The 25,320-nt window shown below is 35.4% G+C and overlaps 3 protein-coding genes across 7 annotated transcripts; 1 reads left to right on the top strand and 2 right to left on the bottom strand.

The window, feature by feature from the left end:
* The first annotated feature begins 123 nt into the window (after positions 1–123).
* On the top strand, positions 124–2,605 carry LOC140963628 (uncharacterized). The gene is made up of 5 exons (XM_073423018.1): positions 124–220; positions 847–1,023; positions 1,333–1,431; positions 1,532–1,774; positions 1,923–2,605. Exons 1-5 carry the CDS (start codon positions 152–154, stop codon positions 2,346–2,348), a joined length of 1,014 nt encoding a protein of 337 aa, XP_073279119.1. The 5' UTR covers positions 124–151; the 3' UTR covers positions 2,349–2,605.
* Positions 2,606–4,410: 1,805 nt separating this feature from the next.
* On the bottom strand, positions 4,411–25,320 carry LOC140963535 (uncharacterized). 2 transcript variants are annotated; one of them, XM_073422896.1, is made up of 9 exons: positions 25,078–25,320; positions 21,370–21,485; positions 19,354–19,500; positions 11,725–11,825; positions 10,521–10,694; positions 10,279–10,435; positions 9,897–10,036; positions 9,481–9,516; positions 4,411–5,453 (listed from the first exon to the last, which is right to left on the bottom strand). In XM_073422896.1, exons 2-9 carry the CDS (start codon positions 21,446–21,448, stop codon positions 4,659–4,661), a joined length of 1,629 nt encoding a protein of 542 aa, XP_073278997.1. In that variant the 5' UTR covers positions 21,449–21,485; positions 25,078–25,320; the 3' UTR covers positions 4,411–4,658. The 2 variants fall into 2 exon arrangements, with proteins under 2 accessions (XP_073278997.1, XP_073278998.1); XM_073422897.1 differs by lacking the exon at positions 25,078–25,320 and adding an exon at positions 23,085–23,108.
* On the bottom strand, positions 13,709–19,191 carry LOC140963536 (ATP-dependent DNA helicase homolog RECG1, chloroplastic/mitochondrial). 4 transcript variants are annotated; one of them, XM_073422898.1, is made up of 7 exons: positions 18,984–19,191; positions 18,308–18,390; positions 18,122–18,218; positions 16,419–16,967; positions 16,238–16,350; positions 14,458–14,692; positions 13,709–13,939 (listed from the first exon to the last, which is right to left on the bottom strand). In XM_073422898.1, exons 1-7 carry the CDS (start codon positions 19,020–19,022, stop codon positions 13,724–13,726), a joined length of 1,332 nt encoding a protein of 443 aa, XP_073278999.1. In that variant the 5' UTR covers positions 19,023–19,191; the 3' UTR covers positions 13,709–13,723. The 4 variants fall into 4 exon arrangements, with proteins under 4 accessions (XP_073278999.1, XP_073279002.1, XP_073279003.1 ...); XM_073422902.1 differs by having other exon boundaries at positions 13,782–13,939; positions 14,541–14,692; XM_073422900.1 differs by having other exon boundaries at positions 13,782–13,939; positions 14,463–14,692.

Raw genomic sequence — 25,320 nt, forward strand, 5'->3', positions numbered from 1 at the left:
TGTAGAAGAATGTTTTATATAATATTTTTTCCAACTGAGATTCTGTAATGCATGGTTAGTTTTAAATGTCCACTGCTTTGAGTTAGTTATCTTTTAATACGTTAAAGATTTATGCATTCTTCAGATAATTTTTGCTGAAAGTTGAAGAAAAATGTCGTTGAAGAAGCTGCGAGCGAGTGGTTCTGAAAAGACTCTGTCACATGAAGAGGAACAATATAAGGTAAGTGATTCTTTTACATGTTATAGTGTACGTGGCTGGTTTTCTTCAGAAATCTAATGATTCTTGATTTTTTTGCACTAATGGTTTAGTGGATATAAAAGGTTGCTATCTTGAGTAATACTCATCGTGAAAATCAACATATCTTGCATTGACACGCTTTTGGTTAAGAGGACAAAAATGTGCGATGATATTTGAATCCCATTGTACTTTTATTTCTTTGATTAAATGGAGTTCACGGATACACACCTTCTGAGTTTAGTTTTCATTCAAGAGAAGTTGAAACATGCAGATATGCTTAGTAAAGAACTTGATAATGAATTCAATATGAATGATCTGTAAAAATTGAGGCTGGATCAAGATGGTGAGGGTTCTCTAAAGTCTAAAGATTAATGAAACTTTATTTATGAGTCATAGTCAACCGAAGTGTTTGATACTGTGTACTATCTTACGAAGTTGGAAACTGAAAAAGCTTATTCTGTTGTTCATTTCTACTGTTTTCATTTTACAAAGCTTTCTAAAAGTTGGGATTTGGTCTTTATTGAAAATTTGATCGTGAAATGCTTTGAGGCTCATTCATGCTCAGGAGTTTCCTGGAGTGGATCGATTGATTGCTACTTTGAATGCAGATCAATGAGATTAGGAAATTAATTGGCCCTATTGCAAGCAAAATTCCGATGCAATGTTCTGATGCATCAATATTAAGGTTTCTTGAAGCAAGGAACTGGAATACAAAGAAAGCTAGCAAGATGTTGAAAGAAACCCTGAAGTGGCGTATGGAGTACAAGCCTGAGAAGATCCGATGGGTACTGCTGCTGCTTACTTGCTCACAGTTTATTTTTTGGTTCAATTATCCTTAGAAAGCTTCCATTCCAAATATGGATTAATAACGTTTCAGAGGAGGTCACATTATTGAAAACAAAAATATTATGTTGTATCAAAATCTGTCTGCTAGATGTTTGGTTTTACTGAGATTTTTGCATTAATGTTATCTGCGAGAAATTTGTTTTTGCTTGTTTTCTTGTCTGTGTATCATTTAGTGAAATAATATTTAAGTTTCCGTTCACAAATCTTATTGTTCATGTGGGCATTCGGAATCATTTTTGTTGATTCAGGAGGATGTTGCTCGTGAAGCTGAGACAGGGAAACTCTACCAAGCCAACTATCTTGATAACTTTGGAAGGACTGTACTTGTCATGAGACCTGGATTTGAGGTAAAGAATTATGTTAAAAACTACTGTGGTGTAGCTTCTATTCTTCTTCTATAAATGTCTGCTTATCTTCTTCTTTTGCCATGATACATCCCTATATCAGAATACAAACTCTGTAGAAGGGCAAATCAAGTACTTAGTTTATTGCATGGAAAATGCCATATTGAGCATTAATGGAGGCGAAGAGCAGATGGTATGGCTAATAGACTTTCAACAGTGGAACATTAGTAGCATATCGGTGAAGGTAACTCGAGAAACAGCACGTATATTGCAGGACCGTTATCCTGAAAGACTTGGCGTTGCCATTCTCTACAATCCCCCAAAAGTATTTGAATCCTTTTGGATGGTAAGTTCCAATATTCTCATCGTGTTTTGTGTTCACACGACAGTTTTTTCTGTATCCTGTGTATCTTATCAAGTCAATTACATTGTTTGGGAAACTGTGAAACACACTTCATTATACGGACTCATCTTTTAACAAATTCAAATTGCAGATGGTGAAACCATTTCTCGAGCATAAGACATACAAGAAAGTAAAGTTTGTGTACTCAGACCAACCCCAGAGTATGAAGATAATGGAAACACTATTCGACAAGAAGAAGCTGGAGTCGGCCTTTGGTGGGGATAGCACGGATAATTTCAACTTCGAAGCTTATGCCAAGCGCATGAACGACGCAGAGAAGCAGAAATCTGATGCCAAGAGTCTTGATGATGCATCACCATCTGATCAAATAAGCATCACTTCAGAATCACAGCAGTCGGATTTGTTGTCAGACATTGGTTCAGAAGCGTCTGATGAAGACGATCCATTACCATATAACAATGAAGCATCATCTGAGTTGGAAAATCTTGATCAAATGGAAAGTTTGAACATCCACAGCAAAAATGAAAATGATGATAGCCAAGGAGAAAAAAACTGAGCAGATGAAGCTTTCTTGACATAGCACACAGTACCCTTACGTTTTCCCCCGCCGGTATAAACTTTAGTCACTCTGCCTGGCAGGAGGCATAGCTTAGGTACCATCTTTTGTACAAACCATAGTCATAGACAGATGATACGTGATAGTTCTGATTTTCAATTTTCCCTTTCAGCTATAAAAGTTGAATACATTTGACTGATCATTCTCCTTTTGTTCTTCTATCCTTGAGTGCTCAGACTTTGGCTTCTTTTACACTATCTTTTAGCATCTGGAAGGAAAATTTAACCCAAAATGATGCATAATATGATATTTGAGACTATATATTATATTATTCTCATAAGTAGTTGATTTTAGCATTTTATAGTATGTTTTTCTGCACCTACCTGTTACCATAGTGCTCCAATTTCAGTCATCACTGCATGTGTTCCATGTCCGAAATCCTAAGTTTTATGCATAAATGCTTTTTTCTTTAAATTAACGAAATAAACAACAAAATTTTGGATTAATATATATAATTTGGTAGTGATAAAATACATTCTATAAGCATATTAATTTATATTGTATTTTACATTTTCAAATAAATTAATTTAATTTCTATCTAATTCAATTAAATTTTTTCCATGTAATATAGTTTTATAAAAAAAAACTACATATATTACATCTAATTGTTGAAAAACATATAATTTATTTATTAATTTCGTATCATTATTTAAATATTTTTAAATTAGGTTGATAAAAGATATTTTGAAAACAAATTTTTTACTAGTTTAAGTTTATAATAAAAGATTAGTATAACGTATGATCCGGGTTTATTTAGATTATATAAAAATAATAATTATATTTATCAAAAAATATTTTAAAAAAATGAATATTACATCTATAAGATAATACATTTATACGATAAAACAGTATCTCAATTTGGGTGTAAATGAAGTTAATCGAGTTGAATATTAAGAAAAAATTAAGACTTGAATAAGTATATTTGAGCTCGAGTTCAAAAAACTCGAAAAGTTCTAAAAAAATTACTCGGATTTGGTTAGAATTAAAGCTCTAGCCTGAGCTTTGCTTAATAGATTCAAATATGTTTGCGAATTATTCGAACTATTGTTCGAAATACTCGAAATAAATGTATTAAATATATATAAAATATTAAAGCTCGCGAACTATTTAACAAAATAATTTAACATCGAGTTTAACTCGAAAATAATTCTGAACTCAAATACAATAATTTCAAATATGATTCAAGTCAATTCAAAAAATCCGTGAGCACGCTTGATTGGAGGCGAATACCTATATCTATTCTCAACACCAATCCTTGTAAGCATGGAGCTCTCAATGCTAAAAAGTTCTTATAAGTTCCTCGGTTAAAGAAGTTATAACTAACATCAAGAACGTAGGTTTATGGTCGAATATTTGTGACAAATTGAAGCTCTCAATTGCAAATTAATAGACTAAAAATGTAAATTAATCGATAACATGAAAAAAAATAAAACCATGTAAATTACATGGCTTAAAATACGATTTTGATATTATATATCATGACTTCAAGTGTTGTTGAATTGTGAAATTATTTGTTGATATCAAGGGCGTATGGGTTGGAACGACGAATGAAGCTGTAACTCAAACGTTGGCAACTTGGCTTCATGACATGGAAAACTGATCGGGATGAAATGGTAATTTTAATTTTATTATTACTTTTTAATTAAAATAATGGTAATTAACTTGTTTATTAAAGTCCATGATGATTTATTGGCAGGTGTCTTGAACTTCAGCTCGTCTCAAAAAATGGTACATGAAATCTTCAGATGAAGAAGATAGTAAGATTTGGATCACTCTTGATCAGCGCACAAAAGATATTTGGAATTAAACTTTAAACTTTGTTGTAGTTGATGCATAATAAAAATTCTAGTTTTGTCCTCTTCAAATTTAACAAAGTTCTCTGTTGATCATGATAAAAATACCAAAATTAAAGTTTTTACCATCACATTTTATTTAAAAAGTGAAGGAGTATTTTGTCCAAATATCTAAAAATACCAAAATTAATTTCAAAAAAAAAAAACTAAGTCCATAAAACAATAATAATATGTGGAGGGAGAAGAGTTCCTTTGACTCCGCCACCACTTGCACGTCCTGCTAATGTAGTTTACATTTGCCAAAAGTACCACATTTCCTGGTCAAGAACATCCCGGTCTTGACAAAACATTGTGAACTACGCGATATCGAAAGAAACATTATACTTCCTATGCCATTAATGACTTCTATAAATGTACAAAAATGACAAGGGGGGGTCCTTACCTTATCAATACCTACTCACTGCTTGTGTACGGGTGGGGTAGTTGGCTGATGGCTATGAGCATAGAACCCGACAGCTGGTGGCCTGAAGTATCCACCATTTGATGGCTGCTGCTGCTGTGACTGTGCTTGTTGATTCTGCAGCTGTGGATGTGCTTGCTGTGGTGGAGGGCCTGGCGGCCCTGGCCTGATGTACACAGCGGCAGTGTTCGAAGACAATTGTGAAAGTATGTTGCTACCACCGTAGTTAAATGGCAGCCCCATCATTGTAGATTGGATTAATGGATTCCCGGATACATTAGCAGGAGTTGCAAGTGGTGGTGGAGCTGGAGGTGGTGGAAGGAATGGAGCTTGTAATGGGTTCAACTCGGACGCAGACTGAGTGCCTAACGACTGAACAGATGGCATATTAGTTGATGCTTGCTGCGTAGAAGGAAAATAGGCTGAATTATTTCCCTCTGGGTTGATGAAACCTGAAAAAGAAATGGGTGTATCCAACTTGGGCCTTTTCAACCCACTGCTTTTTGATGCTGCCTCTTCTGCTACGAAAGAGGACAGAACAGATGTAAACATCAGGGCAGAAGATGAGGAAGCGGTAAGTTTTGCAGCAACGGCAGCTGCCGTCAACTTCTGCGACTCCTCTTTGTCGATGGAGTTCACAAAAGAAGTAAAAGGATTGGAAGGTGGAGGGGTGGGGAGAATGTTTATTGACAGGCTGGGAGAAAATATTGGTTGGTTCACAGATGGTGCCGAGGAGGCTGATGCAAGCTGCAGTTTTATATTGGCTACTTTCTCAATCTGAACCCGAGCAGCCTGCATGTTTAATAAAGAGTTCATCCATTGTAACACATCATGACATCATGCACCAATACATAAAAGCAAAGTACAGAAACTAGATAGTTCACAATCTCGTACGTAAATGAATGCTTGAAGTCTAGAGTTGGGAGAAGCAGTGATCAGCTTCCAAAACCTGAATAAAATTGCTTTCATGAAACTAAGGAAATGGTTGCAACAGATTATTATTTTGTGATTAATTTATAGATTATGAAGTGTAGAAAAATCAGAACTAGAGAAAAATCAGAACAGTCAGAGTACTGTCTAAAAACAAAAGTGAAAAGCTGAAAATCAAAAGTGAGTAGTGTTTGACAAATAAGTGATTTTAATATTAACATCTTACATTTTACCAGAATCACTTTCGTAAAAGCAGAATTATCATCTTACCAGTTTTAGAATTCAATTAAATTAAGTAAAAATTAACAAAAATCTGGGTTTAAGAAACACGTAAAACAGATTTATTTTAAGCCGATAGCTAAGAATCATTTTTTTTTGTGATTGCAAACACTCCCATAATGTCATAACAGATTAAACAAGAGGGCGGTGCTTCGGTCATCAAAACCTAGAATACAATATGTTGAAAAAGAAATGCACAACCTGCAAAAAGCTTGATGGCTTGATGACAAAGGAGTGGCATGCAAATTAATTATGGATGAAAACATGGATGAAAACGCAGAGCAAATCGTGTAAATCAATTTGTTGGAATCTTGTAGTATATACCGTGTTTAAAGCAAAAGCATCATTTGTGATATCTTCCGGTACAAACTGATGATGTAGGCATCATAGAGGGCAAATCAATTTTTTGGAATCTTGTAGTACATACCGTGTTTAAAGCAAAAGCATCATTTGTGATATCTTCGGGTACAAACTGATGATGTAGGCATCATAGATATCATCATTCTGGTACAACCATTCTATATCTTTAGGTTCCCACAAAATTAATTATAAAGGCTTCAATGCAACACATGACAACTTGGAATCCTACCAGCCAGTAAAAGAACTCTAGAGTTGGGGGAAGATGAGGAACAAAATGGTCCATGACAGTATACCATTGGATCTCCCCCAAACTTTTTGTCACCTGCTAATTTGTACACCATTTGATGGGATATCATTCTCCAGCACAATCATTCAGGTCACAGCACAATCATTCAGGTCACCCAATTTTCAATTTCTAAAGCAATTCATCCAAAGTCATGTGAGTAATGTTTCTTCGATCTTTCCAAGTGAAATATACGGTGCATTCATGGTGATATACGAGGCCCTAGTCCCTACTAGAGTTTCAAACCAATCAGGATCTAGTTAGTCCATAACTTTTATTGATCTTAATCATGTATATAGGGTAGTTGTTAAAACAAAAATTTAAGACAACTCTTTTTCAAAAATTTCACAACGTTAACCTTCCCCTCTTGAAAAAACTGCTATCTTCCAACTTGCCAACTATTTCGACATCTTAGACAAAATGGGTTCCCAGAACGAGACTTGTAATGGATTTCCTCCTAAAGACACTCTCAAATACTTAATCGGTCACTTCTCCTTACCACATCCAATTTGCTGAGCTAACAGTTCAACTTCTTTTTCTTCACAATGGATACCCAACAAAACACTCTTTTTCCCAATTGATTTTTAACCCAAACCCATCCCTCACTCTCTAATTCATCCCGCCTTCTGATTTTTTCTCTCAACTCTGTTAATTTCATTTCCACCATCCCGAAAACCTCTTCATTCCATCTTCGAATGTCTCATTTCAAAGCCTTGAGTTTCCTCATAAATTTATATCCCTCACATCCTTGAAATTCTGCATTGTTCCACCACGATAAGACTAATGTTTTAAAGCTTTTGTGCCTCAGCCACACATTCTCAATTCTAAAAGGCCTAGTCCCCAATTAATTTTTTTCCAAATCCAAAACAATTGAAAAATGATTCGAGGTGATTCTTGGCAGAAGCGTTTGTCTATAAAATCGATAAATTTAAGTCCATCCCACCGTGAACAAGAACCTATCCAATTTGCGGCAAATGGGTGAATCCCTCAAATTCGACCAAGTCAATTCCCCATTCAGTAAAGGTGAATCGAACAACTCCAATATATGTATCAAGGTATCAAAACAAGACATACTCGATGTATGGGATCGGCTATTCATTTTTTCGATTAATGATCTCACAACATTAAAATCTCCCCCCAATCACCATCTTCCCCTACATAAAAAGGATTAAAAATCTTAATCCTGCCAATTCATCCCAAAAAAATTTGTCTCTTGGTTTGCATGGACCATACACCGCCGTAAACCAACAATCATTGTTATTATCCTTTTGAATATGGACTGAAACTGAAAATTCCCCAATCAAATTGTCCTTAACCGAAATCACCCTTGGATCCCACATAACAAAAATTCCACCTGACGGACCAACTGCAGGTAAACTAACCCACTCCACAAACCGTGATTTCCACACACTAGCAATAAATCTTTTATCCACCATCTCTCTTTTGATTTCTTGCAAAACAACTAAGTCTGGCCTTTCTTTAACTAAAACGGCACATATCAATCCCCTACGTGTAGCTGAACCTCCACCCCTAATATTCCATGAAAATATTTTCATTGATTCACTGTACCACTCGTTTGTGATGATAATTGCTGAAATTTATTCCTTTTTACCATCATCCTTGCTGTTTTTTCCATTCAATAACTCCACTTTCTCTACGCCCATCTTAGAAAAACAATCATTTTCGCTCTCCAACTCATTTGACCGCACCTCCAAGCCCATCCTTTCCCTTTTTAAGTTCATCCCATATTGAGGCCTTGAGAGGTTGATCCCTGGTAGACCTGACTCTTCACCCAATAGTGTATTCCCCAACCCTCCTCTAACCTCTTCCCCTCTCGCCGTACCCACCGATGAGACCGACAAAGGAACAGAAGGGAATGAAGAGTGACCAAAATAAAAAAGATTGGGTAAAGTGCATACCTTGCTCGGAGAAGATGCAAAAATGTCCCCTTGTTCTTGGAATCCCAAAGAGTGTGGTGTCGACCCATCCGAAGTTTCTGAAATATGAGACTCTAATTCACTAGAGCCACACCCTTCATCTGAAACATCATCCATCACATCCTTGGTTAGTTGATCCTCCCAATTATCGTCATCTCCATCCAACATCTCTAATCCTTCCGTGAAGGATGTATTCTATGGAGCTTCTCCCTCAAATGAAGAAACTTTACCACCATGTTCCTTTAACTTTTCCTATTATAAACAATTTCGAACTTCCATCCATTCATCCTACTCTCCTCCTCTTGATTGGGACAATGTACAAATTCCATCGCTTTATTATTCACTGATTCAATAGCAACTTTCTTATAATCAGCCACATTTCTGATCATGCCCAGTAAATCCTTCTTCGTCTCGTGGTTGCTGATCCCAAATTTGTCTTGTGAATATCATTACTGGGTACGAGATTACTATCTACACCAATGAGACCTTTCGCTCTTCCCCATCCCGCCATCACTCTAGCTTTTGATTTTTTTATTTTTAAGCAATTTTTCAAAAGAAATCTCGATCCAGACATCTTGGACTTGGAAAACTTCTCCATCCAAACACCACTCTTAAGCCATCCCGAGGAGCGGGAATCAATGTTGAATTATTCACATTCATGTGAAAATATTATACCAGTGATTTGTTTTCCTCAGAGGGTTTGATTAGATTGTTGCAATATTTATTTAGCTTAGATTTTTTACTTTCATCTCAGTTTCCTTGTAAGAATGTTTTAACTCTCTTTTTTATGTGTGTACACCCCTGTTATATGTTGTGGACAAAAATACAAATAATTAGTAAATTCTCATATTTTTTCAACAAAGATGGGCATCCTATATGTGGTTTATTATTTTTGAAACCAGCTTATGTAGAAACATTCATACATTAATATTCATGGTAAAAACCAGTGTGTTGTGAACGTCTACACCAGAGCAAAGAAAAGACCATGTGTGACTGTGTAGAGAGGGAGAGTGATGGAGATTGACCCTACTTGTAACTCGCTCTGAATCAGCTCCAGCTTCGACTCCTGGAAAGTTATGATGTGTCAGGACATGAAAGTACGGAGTCAAAATGAAATACTATGCATTCTCAGTCTCCTAAGATCAGATTGGAATTTATATGAGGATTGGGAATTTTCTAAGTTGCAACAATAGTCATACAATCCAATAATATATCCAGTCATTAGTTCATCGTACAATTATTTTCGAAGATTCCAGTTTATTGTTCAACTCATTCTATCCTACTAGACATCTCTAAATTCAGATACCATCTTAAAAAAATTTAACATTTTCCATATCCATGCATAAAATTAATAGGTTGTTGATTAGCACGGAACATTAGGACACATAAATCAACTAAAACAACATAAACTGCAGAGAAAGGATTTCTCCCAAAGCAAAAGCATACTTGATCCTGCAGAGCTCCCCTAAGCTGGGAAACCAAAGCAACTCTGATTGTTTCACATTTTTCAAGCTGGCTAACGCATTGGTGAAGCATGTTCTCCTGTTTCTCTATGTTATCTATAACAACAGAACCGTGAACGTCTCCTGAGGCCAAAATTAAAGTACATCAGAAAGTTTATAAACTAACTGCAGCTAGCATCTATAAACATGGATAATATTAACACCATTCATACATCATCATAGAATCAGAAAGTAATCTATAACACTCCTAGCAAGTTTATAGCACGCTTGATGCACTCATGGAGTATCCACAATAGAAAGCCACAACCAAGGCATAATCATTACCAACAGCAAGCAAGTTTAGAGAAAACTAACTATGATCAAACCTTGAGAAGAAGCATTCACAGCATCGATCTCGATTTCTTGTACACTAGAAATAGCACTTCGGCATTTGTTTAAGGCAGCATCTTCATTGGCAACCTCATCATGTACCAAATGAAATGAGGTTAAGATTTTCTCCGGCATGCCTCCAACAGTCAATTTCTGGAATCAACAAAAAAGGAGAATATAATAAGAATAAACCTAACAACAAATTACAATTAAAATCCAAAACAAAGTCTGTACTTACAATTCTCAAAGAGTGGGCATCTCTCTTCACAACTTTGATAGGATTCGAATTCTTGCCACTGCTGATTAGAGAAGGATTCTTTCCAGTGTTGGGTGGAGGACTCTTTCCTAGCAGTTCATTTTTTAGATTCTGACCCCTAGATCCAAATACTTTTCTTTCCTCCCAAATGTCAACCTGATATAAAGAGCATCCCCAAAATTGGGGAGGAAAGAGAATACGAAATATTAGAAATTAAGAAGGTGAGAACAAATAAAAGAGTAATAATAATAGGACCAAAAGCAATATCAATATAGCCTAAAGAAATTTGGCCCTTGTAGACAACCAACCAAGTGGTGTAATGGTGGGAGTGATTATAAGAAAAAAACAGTATGCACATGGCATAAAGCTGCACCAAAGAGTGGGATTAAAATATTGTTCTGGAACACCAGGAGAAAAAGATAACTGGGTCAGAATTGTAATCTCAAAGCAGCAAAAAAATAACAGCAGTCCTGATGTTTGGCAAATAATGCGGTAAACTGTTGCCTCCCAGAAAAAATTATCAAACATAAACTGAAAAATATCCTTATATCATCAACCAGATAGATAGATGCCCATACACAGAAGACATGAAAAAAAATAACTGTCGAAATTTTTTGGCAGCAGTCAAATTCAAATTAAATGTAACTTGGCGAGATAATTTGATAAAAATTCTTCTACTAATATGCAGATCAATCTGACTAGATAAAAGAGATACTCTTCCATCCTCAGAATGCCCATAGCAAACAATATAATTTAAGTTTTTCGTCATCTATCATGCCTGTACTTAGAAAATTTCAAGAACAAAATTAGAGTCCAAAAACATGCACAAGAAGTTCAACAAAGAAGCAAACAAATTATATCCATGAGGATCCAAAGACAAGTCTCACTCCTCTAGAATATACAGAGAGAATGTAAGACAATAATCCACTCCTTCAGAAAAATTAAAAAGGAGGGATAAGTTTAAACATTGCCATGAAACTAATGGAAAGAGCATATTACATAGTATCAACCCAACACAAGCCACACATACACAAGCATAGGCAGAGAACAAGAAGACGTGCAATGGAAAAGGGCACTGGTTGGTTATCCATGCTCCGGTAGGACTTAGGATGTTATGCAATTACTTTTCATGCTCAGAAGGAAAGAAAAGGTTCAGTAGGAAGAAGAAAGGTCGTTGATGAAATACCAGCCGAGAGGCAGCTTTTCTGCAATTTTCATCACCACTATCATAAACACCCCTGAGAGCTGATGGCAGGATCTTCCAAAATTCATTCACAAATTCNTACACTCAGGCGCCTTTAGACTGAGCATGAGATTCTTGACTTGATCCTTGATATCCGAGCATATTGCATTTCGCATGCATCATATCAGTTTGTATACTCGTACATTCTCGTATTGGGCGATTGTCGCTCACGTCCTTGTTTTCATCTTGGGCACCCCATTCCACGGGGCAGGTCTTAGGTTGGACGGTGCGGACGACCAGAGCAGTGGCTAGAGCAGTTGGGTTTTCGGTGGTGATCCAGTGGAGGTTTTATGTGTGGTTTATCGTTTTCTCGTTCAGAATTATGTTTTCGATATGATTGTATTAATGTTTAAGACTGCTGTTGTTTGTTCTGTTTTCGTTTGGGTTGTAAGATGATTAAGTTATTTGGTTTCCGCTGTTTAATTGTTGTTATTAAGATTTAATGTTGCATGCTTATTAGTCTGTTTAGTAGTGGCTCGGGTAAGGGCGCTACATTAACAGGAGGAGGCATTGCATAAGTAATATGCCCACAAAATGCAGAAAAACATTCATGCTATTCAGAATTCAACTAAAGATATAAGAACCCAACAAACTTTTAGTACACCACTGATTGTATGATATCTGCTCATCTTTGAGTTCACATAAATAACACAATTTCAACTTCAACTTGTTTATTCAAAATTATAGTTTGAATTCAACATATCAGTGATATCATATGATCAAAATACAATGCATGCTGTTTAAACTAAATGAGGGGTGGGAATTACTGCTTCTGCCAGGAGCACATTCGTGATTGAGTATGAAAACAAGTTTAGATGCTCCATAATGACGAAGGCAAATCAAATATGAGAGTAGCATGGTATAAAGACATTTTAGTGAAGGAAGTGTAAAAATAATTTGCCATAATGACGAAGGTAAAACAAAATATGAGTGTGGCATGGTATAAAGACATTCTAATGAAGGAAATGTAAAAACTAATCAAGTAACAAAACCCATATTTTCTGACAAGAGGTGAAAATCAATGGAATGAAAAAAAAAGTAGCTTGAGTTCTGTTAGCTATCATACTATGTCAAATAAATATCAAATACGGGTTGACCTTGTCTTAAGAAAGTGGTTTGTGACAATAGGATGCATCTCTCAGCTCAAGCATTAGTACCTTTTCTGTCATATGAGCAGGGTATTAAATTGCAAAAATATTTATCTGAGTGACTTAATTTCCAGCTCGAATGGTTCACAAAAGGCATCTATAAATCTGGTAGAACGCAGCATACGGTTAGATCTACCCAAACATGGTTTGATGATCCATTCAAAACATTAGAGAGTTTGCATTCCAGAAGGGTCTGTTTGGGATCAGGCTCATTCTGATGAGGCATCTGAATTCTGTGGGACTGAATAACACTAGTTTTACACACAATCTCTGCCAACAGGTCACAAAGGTTATATATGAATCATGCCTATTGGCATGTTCAGAAGTTCTCTACAAGGAACTTAAAACACTTGAGGCGGTCGACTGTTGGAGTCTTTTAAATTTACTATTCTGTGGAATTTTGGTTGAGTTCATAGCTATAACTAAACTATGTGATTATACACAAAAAGGACGCTGATGAAAAAGGTGCATGAAAGGGTATTTATTAATGATTCATTAGCAAAATATCATTGGTTTCATTTTATGATATACATTTGCCTAATGAGATGAGAGCATCAAGGTATCAACACTTCATACTATTTAAACAAGCTCAATACATTACAAAAGTCATTTTTAGTAGTTGTAAACGTGCTTACGTGGCATAGGCATGAGATGTGATAAATCAAATCATAGCAAAACTATGGTTCGAAGAAGATAAAATTGTTCGATTTATCATTGCAGATATGAAAGGTCGTGCCTAATATTAAAATTGTGACTTTGTTCCAGCATATATTACAAATTTCAATTGAGAATAATTATCTTGATACCAAAATGTAAAATACGATCTTAGCGGTTCGAGAAGCAGACCTTGATATAATATCTCTTAGATACTCAGGGTTGAGACCCTTTTTAGAAGGATATATAGGGTAAGGTCTCCCTTTTGTGTACACAGATGAATCTCCTTCATCCTTAAGAACATCAATATTGTACTCTCTCATTTCAAAGTGATCTTTACTATTCCCCGACCGAACCTTTCAAAAATGAACATTTCTGAGTAAATTATGTGCACACAATAGTTGTAAACAATCAAATCATTACCAAACTGTCCCACACTGAAACAAAACACAATTGAAAGTAGGTTTAACAGAAAAATTAAAGAGGAGGCAGGGTAAAAAGAGACCAGCAAAGACCCCGGGCACGATATTAAAATAGTCAAGAAATTAGAGAACGCTGAAAACACATTGAGCGTTTGCAACTTATTCTCTCTCCATTTTTTATTAATTGACTCTCGTAGATTTACATGAAGACACATTCAAAGTATATTTGGATATCTCAATCATCAGAAACTATTTTACATCAAACATCCAAAACTTAACAAGTCATCAATTCCCACAAGCCTTTGCTATAAAAATGAAAGCTAAACTTTCTCAAGCCCTCAACTTTTAGCATAAAACCGTGGAACTCCTGCCCATTGGAAGGGATTACTCGAACAAAGAACATGGCAGAATAATCTAACACTGTTTAAAAATAACTACTCATAACACCCCACCTTACCACTAACGCACACCATGTCTCCCTCCCTATGTTTATCCTGAAGACTTCTAAGGAAAGGTTGGCAGGTGAAGCGGGTACCACGAAAAAATTTCTTCAAATGCAAATAAATTGTTCTTTTCGTGCTATTCTCAACTTCAGCACCCATGCTCTCAGAATTTGGTTCAACGTCTGCAACCTCGCAAGCTACAACCACCTCCAAAAATGCAAATGAGTAACTGGCCCGAATTCCCCTGGTGAAAAAGGCCATAGAGTTAAAATGCAAGTCAGATGTTTATCTCTACATATGAGAAACTCTAGAAGAAAAACTCTGTAAATTAACTGCATGACAGCGCTGGAAAAAACTAAAGAAAGAAAGCGAAGAGGAACATGCAGTTCACAATGACACATTTATATAATGTGATACCAGTAAAGGAACAAAACAATTAAGAATGGTGGTATTTTCAAACTCTAAGGGCAGTTAACTTCCATTGTTAATTTTACCAACCAAATACTTGTTAACTGATACACGATTCAATTTATCACAAATGCTCAAACATCTCTCAGAGTCGAGCAAGTTTATGCACCAACTAAAGTTAATGTGCCATTTTTTTAATGAAAACAAAGCAGTGCTAAAAAGCAACAGGAAATTGTAAGATCTAAAACAACCTTTTTCTGATTTATCAGTCACGTCGCTGCTCTCCGGTCGAATCAATTTTGCAAGACTTTTGCAGGATGCAGGACAAATTTTTATTTATTTCATGCACTGCTAATGTAAGATTCACATGCCTCTTTGTATCATTTTAGCAACTTCTCTCACAATCATCATTCTTGCATCTCCAATAACTAAGAAAACCCAATTCTACTAGATAAGCTCGAACCTAACGTTGATAAATGAAATAACAAAGCAGGCATTTTATATTCATATAGGTCCAACTTAGAGTGAACGATGCACCTACAATACTTTTTTAATTCAAAAACTAAGTGCTAAAAGTATTCTTTACAAATAACCATTTCAATTCATCTTGTTAGTTTTCTTAGCATTTTCTCACAACCCATGAGTAGCCACTGAATCAACTGATTCGTCTTAGAAGATTGATTGGTGTACTATTCTTGGTATAACTCAAAAACTTAGGACTAACACTAAATGTCCTCAAAGTGGAGGGGAAAGTGTTACGCCAAGCCCAGCCCAACAAGACACCAGCCCAGGCAAGGGTCCAGCAACTTCAGGAGACATCGTGTATCAAAAGCACAAGCTTGGAAGGTTCAAGAAGAAGCTGGCAGATAATCACAATCCTCCCTAGATGCTCTATCAGTTTATCCTTTGCATTTGAATTATTTATCTTGTTCAGTTGATTAGGAATTTTAAATAAACAAAGCTATCCACTCCGGATTGCTTAGGTTAGGGTGGTTATTTTTTTTGAGATTTTCTGGACTCTTCTTTGTATTTAAATTCAGAGGAGAAGTAATAAAGAAACCAAGCTTATATTCTAAAAAAATTCTCGATACGAGATCATGGGGATCTCTCTAACGATCCCGAAACACTCGTCAAAAAAAGGTAAACAAGGAAGAAAAGTAGCAAAGCATCACGAAATCACGGATCTAAACGATTGTGCGCTTTCAAGCCCCATAACTAGATCCCAAACTCACGCACATAACAGAAAGAGGTGGCATTTGTCAAATCATATTGGCTCTGCCACTATCAGAAAGAATGCTCACATAAAATCACAAAAGTAAAAATAGCTGAATCCAAGGTGATTATTTTGATCTCAAGGATAAATAAATGTTGACAGGCTGACCTTGAGGAAATGACTTGTCCAACAAAAATTAAGTACTGCCCATCATCAATTTCCACCTCAGCATTCTGTAAATCAGCATAGGTTCGAGGAAAATGGTGTAGTAGTTTCCTCAACTGCAAATAAACAAGCAGATCCATCAGGCTTCAATGTAAACCAATCTCGATATATTCGAATAACGCACCGTGTAAAATCCACATTTTTCCAGCTGACTGAGCTGCCGTTTGTTTAGTCCAGGCACGCAGCTGATATGTTTATCAAGAATTTGTGAGACAGATAGAGTAGCTTGTGGTGCCTCAGATCCAGCACTGCTGCAAGGTTCCTCTGTGGTCAGCTGTAAACCGTTTCTTGTTTCGACCTTTCTATATGGTGACTGTGAATACAAAGTAGATTCATCAAATTTTTCTTCCAGGGAATAAGGGGCATTGATATTTAAAATCTCTTCATATAAAGAACTTGGAGCTTGAGCCACCCAATTTGCATCAACACCACTAGGATTACATCCCTCAGGAATTTGAGGTACCTCAGATTCCGTGGTATCAGAAGAACATGGTGCTCCATCATACAACTCCACAGTTGGAAAGTAACCAACAGTTATAGAAGGGAATTGCTTGTGTACCAAAGCGGGATCAAAACAATAATTATCGCCTTTGAGATTTTCAAGAAACTTCTTGTGAAAGCTTTCATTTGCAATCAAATCATCAAGAGCTTTATAACCCATCAAAACTGATTCCTACAAGGAAAAAAGTTGTTAGCATGAAAACCCCTACAGAAAAGAATAGAAAAGATAAGCAGACAAGTGACGTGCATAAAATATTAAATCTTAAGAACCCAGGAACAAAGTGCTGTGCCAAGTAAAAACTAAACCTTGACTAAATAAGACAGCATACAAAATATATAATTTGAATATGAACACCAACAAGGAATATTGGCAGTGTTGTTTTCCATTTACATAATTCTGGGATATCACAATGTAAGTTCGGTGTACAATTAGTACCAGGGTTTGCTGATCACGAAAATTAAGTGGATATAACAAGGATGTACGTTGAATCTAATAAGACCCAACAAATTGAAAGACTAGAGTTCATGACACGAGACAGCTTCAAACAAAACAAAGGAAAAAACAGATCCAAAACACAATTCGTAAACAGAGACTGACAAAAAAAATTCAATAGTTCCATTAAAGATATCATTATAACTGATACTCCACACACTATTAAGATAAAACTTCATCAGTTCCATCAAGATACCATAAGTAAAACTCTGCCTTTAAAAAAGCTACAAAACATAGAATTCATTAACCGACAAACAGCTAAAAAGCATTACTTCACCATTTCCCATTAAGACCTCACAACAATTGAAACCGTAAACACTATTATGGCTACATTAACAGCACCACATGGATATTAACAGTAAATGAAAAGGAGAAGATGTTTCTCAATGAAACAAAGTTAAGATTGTCGAAGTCAGAGATGAGGGCAAAGGAAACAACAGAAAGATTATCATTCAAGTATTAGGGTGAAAAATAACAAGAGGCAGAAAAGCAAATGGTATAACCTCCAAGAAACTAGATAGATTCTTTGCATAATAAGTAAATAGTGGGTAAAGCAAATTTGCTTCACTTCATTTGTGAATGGTGCAGCATGTAGCAGGAACATTATCAACAAGCTTGAAAAAAAATTAGGAAGACAGATTACCTGTATACAAGTTAAACTGCATGAGAATGGTATTCATCAAAAGAATGATCAAAGATTAAAAAACAAAAAAGGGAGATAAACTGGGTTAAACAAAATATAAAAGAAAAGTCAGCAAAATACACCAGCCTTGTAACAACAACAATATCTACTGCCACACAAAACCAAACTGTGCATGATCCGAGACACTTGCCTTTTCATACCCATCCACACCCTCCAAATTCTCTGGAAAGTTGTGCTTTGATTGGAAGCATAATGTTAAAATCTTTGGCGGAAGAAAATTACCAAACCTACATGAAATTGGAGAGAGTATAAAACAATATTTTGTAAAATAAAGGAAAAAAAGAAAAAGAAACAATTTAAGCAAAGAACACTACACCTTAGCCTTCTGCAAAAAATATTCCTGCAAGCTCTGTCAGCTTCAAAACATACAGTATATCTCAAACACTTCCCACTAAAACCCTGCGAAAGAAAGTTCAAGTTGCATATTGTCATGCTCTAATTGATAATCCTGAAAAATGCCCCGAGTGCAACATAAATGACTCTTAAATATGCAAGCAAGGACATAAACACCATGAAACAAGTATAAGCTAGTTGGGCTAGTAATTTATTTCAATACCATAATTCAAACAGTACGGTTGCAAATGTCATCACGCAAGAAAAAATAAACCAATCAAGCGCCTAAAGATTATGTAAACTGTAATCTTAGTCCATGTAAGAGGCCGTTTCAAACAAAATCATACGAATTGGTGTTTTTTATGAGTTCAATTATTAGAAATTAAGATGAGCTTGAGTTTATTTTGAATTCCTTGAAGCAGCTCTCACCTGGTAAATCATCATTAGCAAACAATAACCCTTCTTCCTGCTCATTAATGGATTTCTTATGACCACTCTTAGTATCGACAAAACTCATCGCAATTTACAGTTTATCTCTGGACCAACGAGGGGGTTAAACCATTTCCGTAGGCCCGTGATTCACGTAACATTGGTTTCAACTTTTAAATAACACCCAAAAGAGAAAGAAGGAGTAAAAACAGGGACCAACGAATCCGTACCATGCCAGAAAAATGCACAGGCGAGGCTGTAGCTGCCATACACAACAAGACTAGGACGGGAGAAAGATCTGCCTGGACATCAAACCTTTGAAGCCCTAAATTGGAGTCACTTGTAAGCCAAAAGCCATGGTAGGAGAAGAGCGAAGCTAGTTCATGAAACCGATAACCGAAATGCCAACTCTTCTGTCAGTAGTGGCTTCTGGATATATATTACAATTCTAGAATAATAGGTACAGACACCTCAATTTTTTGAGGTGTTTATCCAAGTTTTTGCGCAATTTATGATAAATTTTGTTTATATTTTAAAAATTATATATGATAAATTTTGTTTATATTTTAAAGATGATAAATATGTGTTTATATTTGTNACCCTTACGCCTGCTATTTTGCAGGATGTCATTAGCCAAGTACAAGAAAGATACCCGTTGATCCTGTTGTGCAGATTGAAATAACCTATCCCATGTTTCAACAACTTGTTTGGCCTTTTTCCGGTGAGAAATGCACCACCGAGACAAAGCTGATTGGATGTTAAAGAAACTGCATTGTACTCTGAATTTTTAGAATGATCATAAGCGACAAAATATCTTCAGATACACATTAAACTTTCACATTATAATCGCTGAAATATCTCACAAGCATAAACGAGTAAATTGTTTTTTAGTTTACACTATCATGTATCTGCAACGGAAGTACTGAATGCCCCAAAAATCATCAGAAAGTATGTACAGTATACAGAAAACTTAGTTCATTGAATGAATGGAATTTCTCAATGACTTAACCTATCAGGGAAAGTAAAGAAAAACTGAGCATATTGAGAAAATTAAACATCAAAGATAATAATATGCCGATCATTATGAAATACTCCTATAATATCTCATGCCATAAATAAAAAAATATCTCCAATCACAAAATACAAATCAAGAGATGCACCATATATCACACTCATTTCTTAGGGACTGTGTTGTCGATATCAACCAAAATTATACAAAATGAAGAAGACAAAAGTGTTTTTTCTGGCAACATCTGCTATGTTAGGGACACCAAATCCATTGTCTCATGCTGATCTTAAGCAACTTGATTGGGTTGGGTAATTAAAGCAAAACAATGCAGTGCAAAAATCCAAGTGAAATGAAAACCACCTAACAAGAAATCCCTCCTATTTCTATCTAATCCAGAGCCATCGACCACACAACGAAAAAACAGACAAAGGAGAAAAACTCAACATTGACAGAGATGTAATTTCATGTTTACTACCTTGTATTTCTAACATGCATCTTTATTAACAATGACAGTAAATTCCAGAATTAAAACCAGAGATGCAAGAACTGCATAAGGTGCATGACCTCTAATCATTCGACAAGTAACTCCATCAACTAATATTGAATTTCGGAACGAAAATTTTTTGTTTTTTTTTCCTCCAACTGCTGAGGTGCTGCGGTGCACAATCTCAAACTGTACCCAACTTTTGATGATAACCTACAAAAGACATGGTATAACAAAAACCAAAGCATCCCAAGAAAGAACAGAAACTGCGGAGGCTTTCAAAAGATATATGTAAAGAAATCAGAAGGTCTAAGATATAGCAATTATCACTTGGTCACTTGGGAAACTAAGATTGTTCTCAAAACTACTGGTTTCCTCATAAGTAAAACTGTATTAATGTAGCCTTCATGAGAATCTGTTAGCATGCTCGTAGCACCAAATAACTTGTCCAATCAGTAAATATATCACTATTTTATAAATAATCTAACTATTATAATAACTAACTTGGTGCTTTTGGTTTGACCACTATACAAAAATTACCAATATAACCCAATAATGTATATATACTTCACATCACTGTTGGACATAAAAAAGAAAAACATTTCACTTTCATCCGCTTTCCTCACGCACTATTATATCCAGTTTCTTTTAAAAGTAAAACTATTTCGAATTTCATAAGCCAAATATAACAATTACTTTTTATACAGCTTATTAAATAACACAACAGAAACATGCGTCTCAAGATAAGAAGGGATTGTAAGATTCAATCCTTCTATCGGTTGTGGCATATACTGTTCAAAACCTAAGATAGATATGAATATATACACCAAAAACATAAACCCTCACACACCCACCTTTAAACCCCTCCAACACGTCAAATTCCAACCAACGGAGGTAAATGGATTAAAATAGGAGTAGAAAAATGGGTAAATATTCCCTGAAGAAGAAGAATCATGTGCATGCGTGAAATGAAAGATTTTCCACATCACTCAAGCGACAAGAAAAATAGCATGCATGATTATACAATCCTCTGCAGAATAGTAATGTCATATATGGCATGTAACACTACAACTTCCAAACTAAAAAGTAAATGTATTGCTACTGCCTCCTAAAGAAAGGATACATTCTATGCTTTGTTGAGAACTATTTAGTTTAGACAGTTTCTCCGACAATGACTTCTCATCGAAAATCTCATCAGCCATCCTTCTGTTTGCTGAATTTACTTACCCCTACAAATGCCTGCAATAGTGCAAATGAATTTAAACCACGTAGGAAAAGAAAATAAAGAGGAAGGATTCAGGAGTGAGGTTAGGAGGAAGATTAAAGCTTTCTTCTGATGGAACAGTCAGAAGAAGCCAAAAATTTACCACAAAGAGCTAGAAGTGATAAACAACTTAAATTTAAAGCGATATATAGTTCCACATAGAAAATAATCATTTACAGAAAATCCAAGCTTAAAAATATTAATCCGAGCAGTTTACTAACCCGAGAACCAATGTCAACTTTGTAAGGCTATACAATTTACATTCTATAGGAATAGTGACGTCATATTTTTCATCTCATGGATTTTCGTTTAGTTAATAGAACCAATGCATAAGAGCATTTGAAAATGCTTGTACACCCAGACAATTTATTTTGACATTTACAGAAATGGATTAATCGCCTCCTAAGTTTCCCAGCAATGGGCCATATTTCCAGTGTACTAACTAGCTGAATTCAATTGGACAACCCAAAATGCTAGCCAAACTGGCTGTATCTTTTACAGCACCAATGAGTTTGATGCTGTAAGAAAGAAGTTCATGTCACAAGGGTACCATCAAATAGAGGTGGATAGTTTCATCGACAAGACTCCAGTTAGGTGTAGGTAGTTGATGGGTCGGGATGACAAGTTTGTGGGATTCCAGTGGATCACTCGAAGAGGCATAGGACAAATAATGGTAGGAAAAATAGGCAGCTTTCAGTTGCCTTCCATGTCAAGTGCCCAAAAACCTAAATTGTAGCCAAACACAGAATGCTAACAAATGACATAAAGGCTCGGTAGTCGGTATCGCTGGCCAAGGCAGACATATCCAAGGACCAACAACACAGCTGTGTAGGGAGTCAAAGGTAAGGCTAACTTGCATACAAAGGGCCGAAGAGAAAACAATGGACTAAAGATATGGTCCATATTTTCATGTCACCGGTTAGTTCTTATCGGTGGAAAATTCCAGGAATAAAACGACATGATTGATTTTTTCCCGGCAGCTTAATACCATAAGTGGGTCGAGAAAGATGAGAAAAAAATGTTGCACATATTGGTAGATGTAGATTCCACTGTATCTGACATGCCAATCATTTTTTCCATACCAACCTGGTATAAATCAAATCCAATCTAACCCTCGTATTTGCCACCTCGACTCATGCCTCAAATCTTAAATATTTCATGAGAAGTGTACTTTAAGCGCACCACATGTGGAATCTATTACAAGTTTGCGATGGAAATTCTACAAATATTGCTAATAATCTTGTTCTGTGAAGACACCTGAGTTATAAATGGTAAAAATCACGTAAAGAAAATCATGTGATTATAAATATCTTTCAATTCTAAAAAATATACATCGGTGCACATGATGAGGATATAAACAATAATAAAAGTTATAGAAGGCCCATTTCATTAGTTTTATAGATTCTGCATTTAGATTTGATTGCGCCCAATATTTATTGACATGAAACACATTGAAGATTTAGGAGTTAGTAACGACAGACTAATCAGAAATCTGGGACAACGCACGATCTAAATTGCTTATCTGCAATCCAAATCAGAGAACCAATCATCAGAAATAATAAAAAAAATGTAACCTATTTTGCCTTCTTGTTGATAGTAAGGACCAAATTAGGGCTAAATTCAAATTCCTAGCACTTGACTGCTTTTCTGGATCTATTTGAACTCATCTACACAGCACTCCGACTGTGAAAAAATTATTTAATGACCGAATAGCAAAAGAATGAAATAAAGAAAAATATTTTTTTACCACTATTTGGGATACAATTTTGGGATATTAGTATAGCATCAGCGATGATGCGGCTTGCTTGAGACAAAGGTTTCTGCAGGTGAATTGGGGTGGAGGCAAAAATAAAGTGAGAAAGGATAACCCTAGTTTAGAATCATTTCTCCAAAGACGTCCCACATCATAAAAATAAAATCAAACACCACTATCTCATTTTCATTCTTTTTAGTCGAATATTTTTCCAATTCATGTTTAAATATCATTCATTAGTTTTCATTTACAATAACAATTTTATTTCCTCAAAAAAAGAACCAAAATTAAATTTACTTTCTCAAAATATTTCCCCAGAACTTTTCACACAAAACTCCTAAAACGATACCAAGCAAGCCCAAAGTCTTCAAGAAAGTAAAATCAAAACTTTGCTAGCACGTTTTATTTAAAAGTGTTTTTCACCAGAAACGTTATGCCCTGTCTTAAATGAACGTGTGCAATCAATTCCAATTTATAACTTTAACCTTCAAAAGACACAAGTATAAATATCTACAAGTATAAAAAATAAAAAAAGCATATCTACACATTCACAACATATCAGCAACCATGCACAAATACTGGTTTTCTCAACAATCAACAAATTACCAGCATAAAATCAGTTATCGTTTGAAACATCCTCAAAAATATGCAGTCTATCAAGGCCAAGATGTAACTTTCAAAAATAAAAGAGAAATCCACAAGCAACTGAATTGGATTAAGACAAATGACCACCGAGCATCCCTATTAAAACAATATTTGATGCTATAGTTTTATGTTATAGAAAGAAGCTATCAAATTAATTATTTGTGATAAAAACTTGAACATTTAAATTAGTGCACACGTACTATGACAATTATTATTACCACTGGCCATTTTTTAACCTCAGTAGTGAATCTAAAAAAAATAATTAATGGGAATTGTTACTAAAAACCTAAAACTTCCTCCATCACAGTTGTGTATTTTTGAAGTGAATGAATATATTTTGCATAAATCGTGATTCATACACTAAAGAAAAAATTATTAGAGTTTGACTAAATCTACGAGAAATCAAACAGAAAAATAGAATGAGAACTAGTTCAGCTTTTCTAGCACTCCACATCACACATATAAAATATGATGGCATTATTCATGGCAACAACTGAAACTCAATTAAAAAAGACAAGATGCCAAACGTTGAAATCTTAAGGCATCCAACTTTACTTGAAATTTCAAATTACATGAATTCTCACTTGAGAACAAAAATTTTCTCTAATTTGCATGCATTCTCGATCCCACCAAAAATGGCGAAGAATTTATGGGCTTCGTAAATATACACTAATTTTCAGACAATTCACATGCTAGTGTTCATAATATACATTCACTGATGCATTCACATAACTACACATGTTCATGCATGTACAACATATAACAGCATAAAAAAAAGATACCAACATATACATCTAGTTCTAAGAACATGTTTATCTCGAGTTCACCCTTTTAACGGCCAACCCAATTACCCAGAGAACTCGGTTGAGAAAAAAACATTAAAAAACAAATCTTGAGGCGAAAAAGAATAAACAATTACTAGATCATATCAACCAGTTGGACCAAGCCCGAAGTCCTTGAAACCAAACCTCCAAAAGTTAAAAGGATTGGGTAATATTCATTTGCATGCGCATAAAAAATACAAAAGACCACCGAAAAATCTAAGACAGATGGACAAAGGCTGCCCCGACAGACCCCCTCTCCCTCTGCCGCTGTCACCGCAAAACAATACTGCGAGATATTTAAGTAAAAAACTTGAATTTCACGCCAAATTAGGAAAGATGGAATACCTGAATGTTGAAGCACTTCCATTATAGCATATTTTTTCCAAAAGAAAAACAAATCTGAAATGAAAACAAAACAAAACAAAACGAATGATAAATTTGATGTAGGAATACGAGTGGATTTGTATTTCTCCGCAATATGGATTGCGTACAGGGCTTTTGGGATTGCAGATATGGAAAAACCCTTGAGAACAAGAGCCGGGTAGGGGTCAGACGAAAGGGGTGAATGAAGGTCAAAATAATAAACAA

The sequence above is a fragment of the Primulina huaijiensis genome, chromosome 17 (genome assembly GCF_012295235.1).
Source record: "Primulina huaijiensis isolate GDHJ02 chromosome 17, ASM1229523v2, whole genome shotgun sequence".
NCBI classification, from domain to species: Eukaryota; Viridiplantae; Streptophyta; class Magnoliopsida; order Lamiales; family Gesneriaceae; genus Primulina; species Primulina huaijiensis.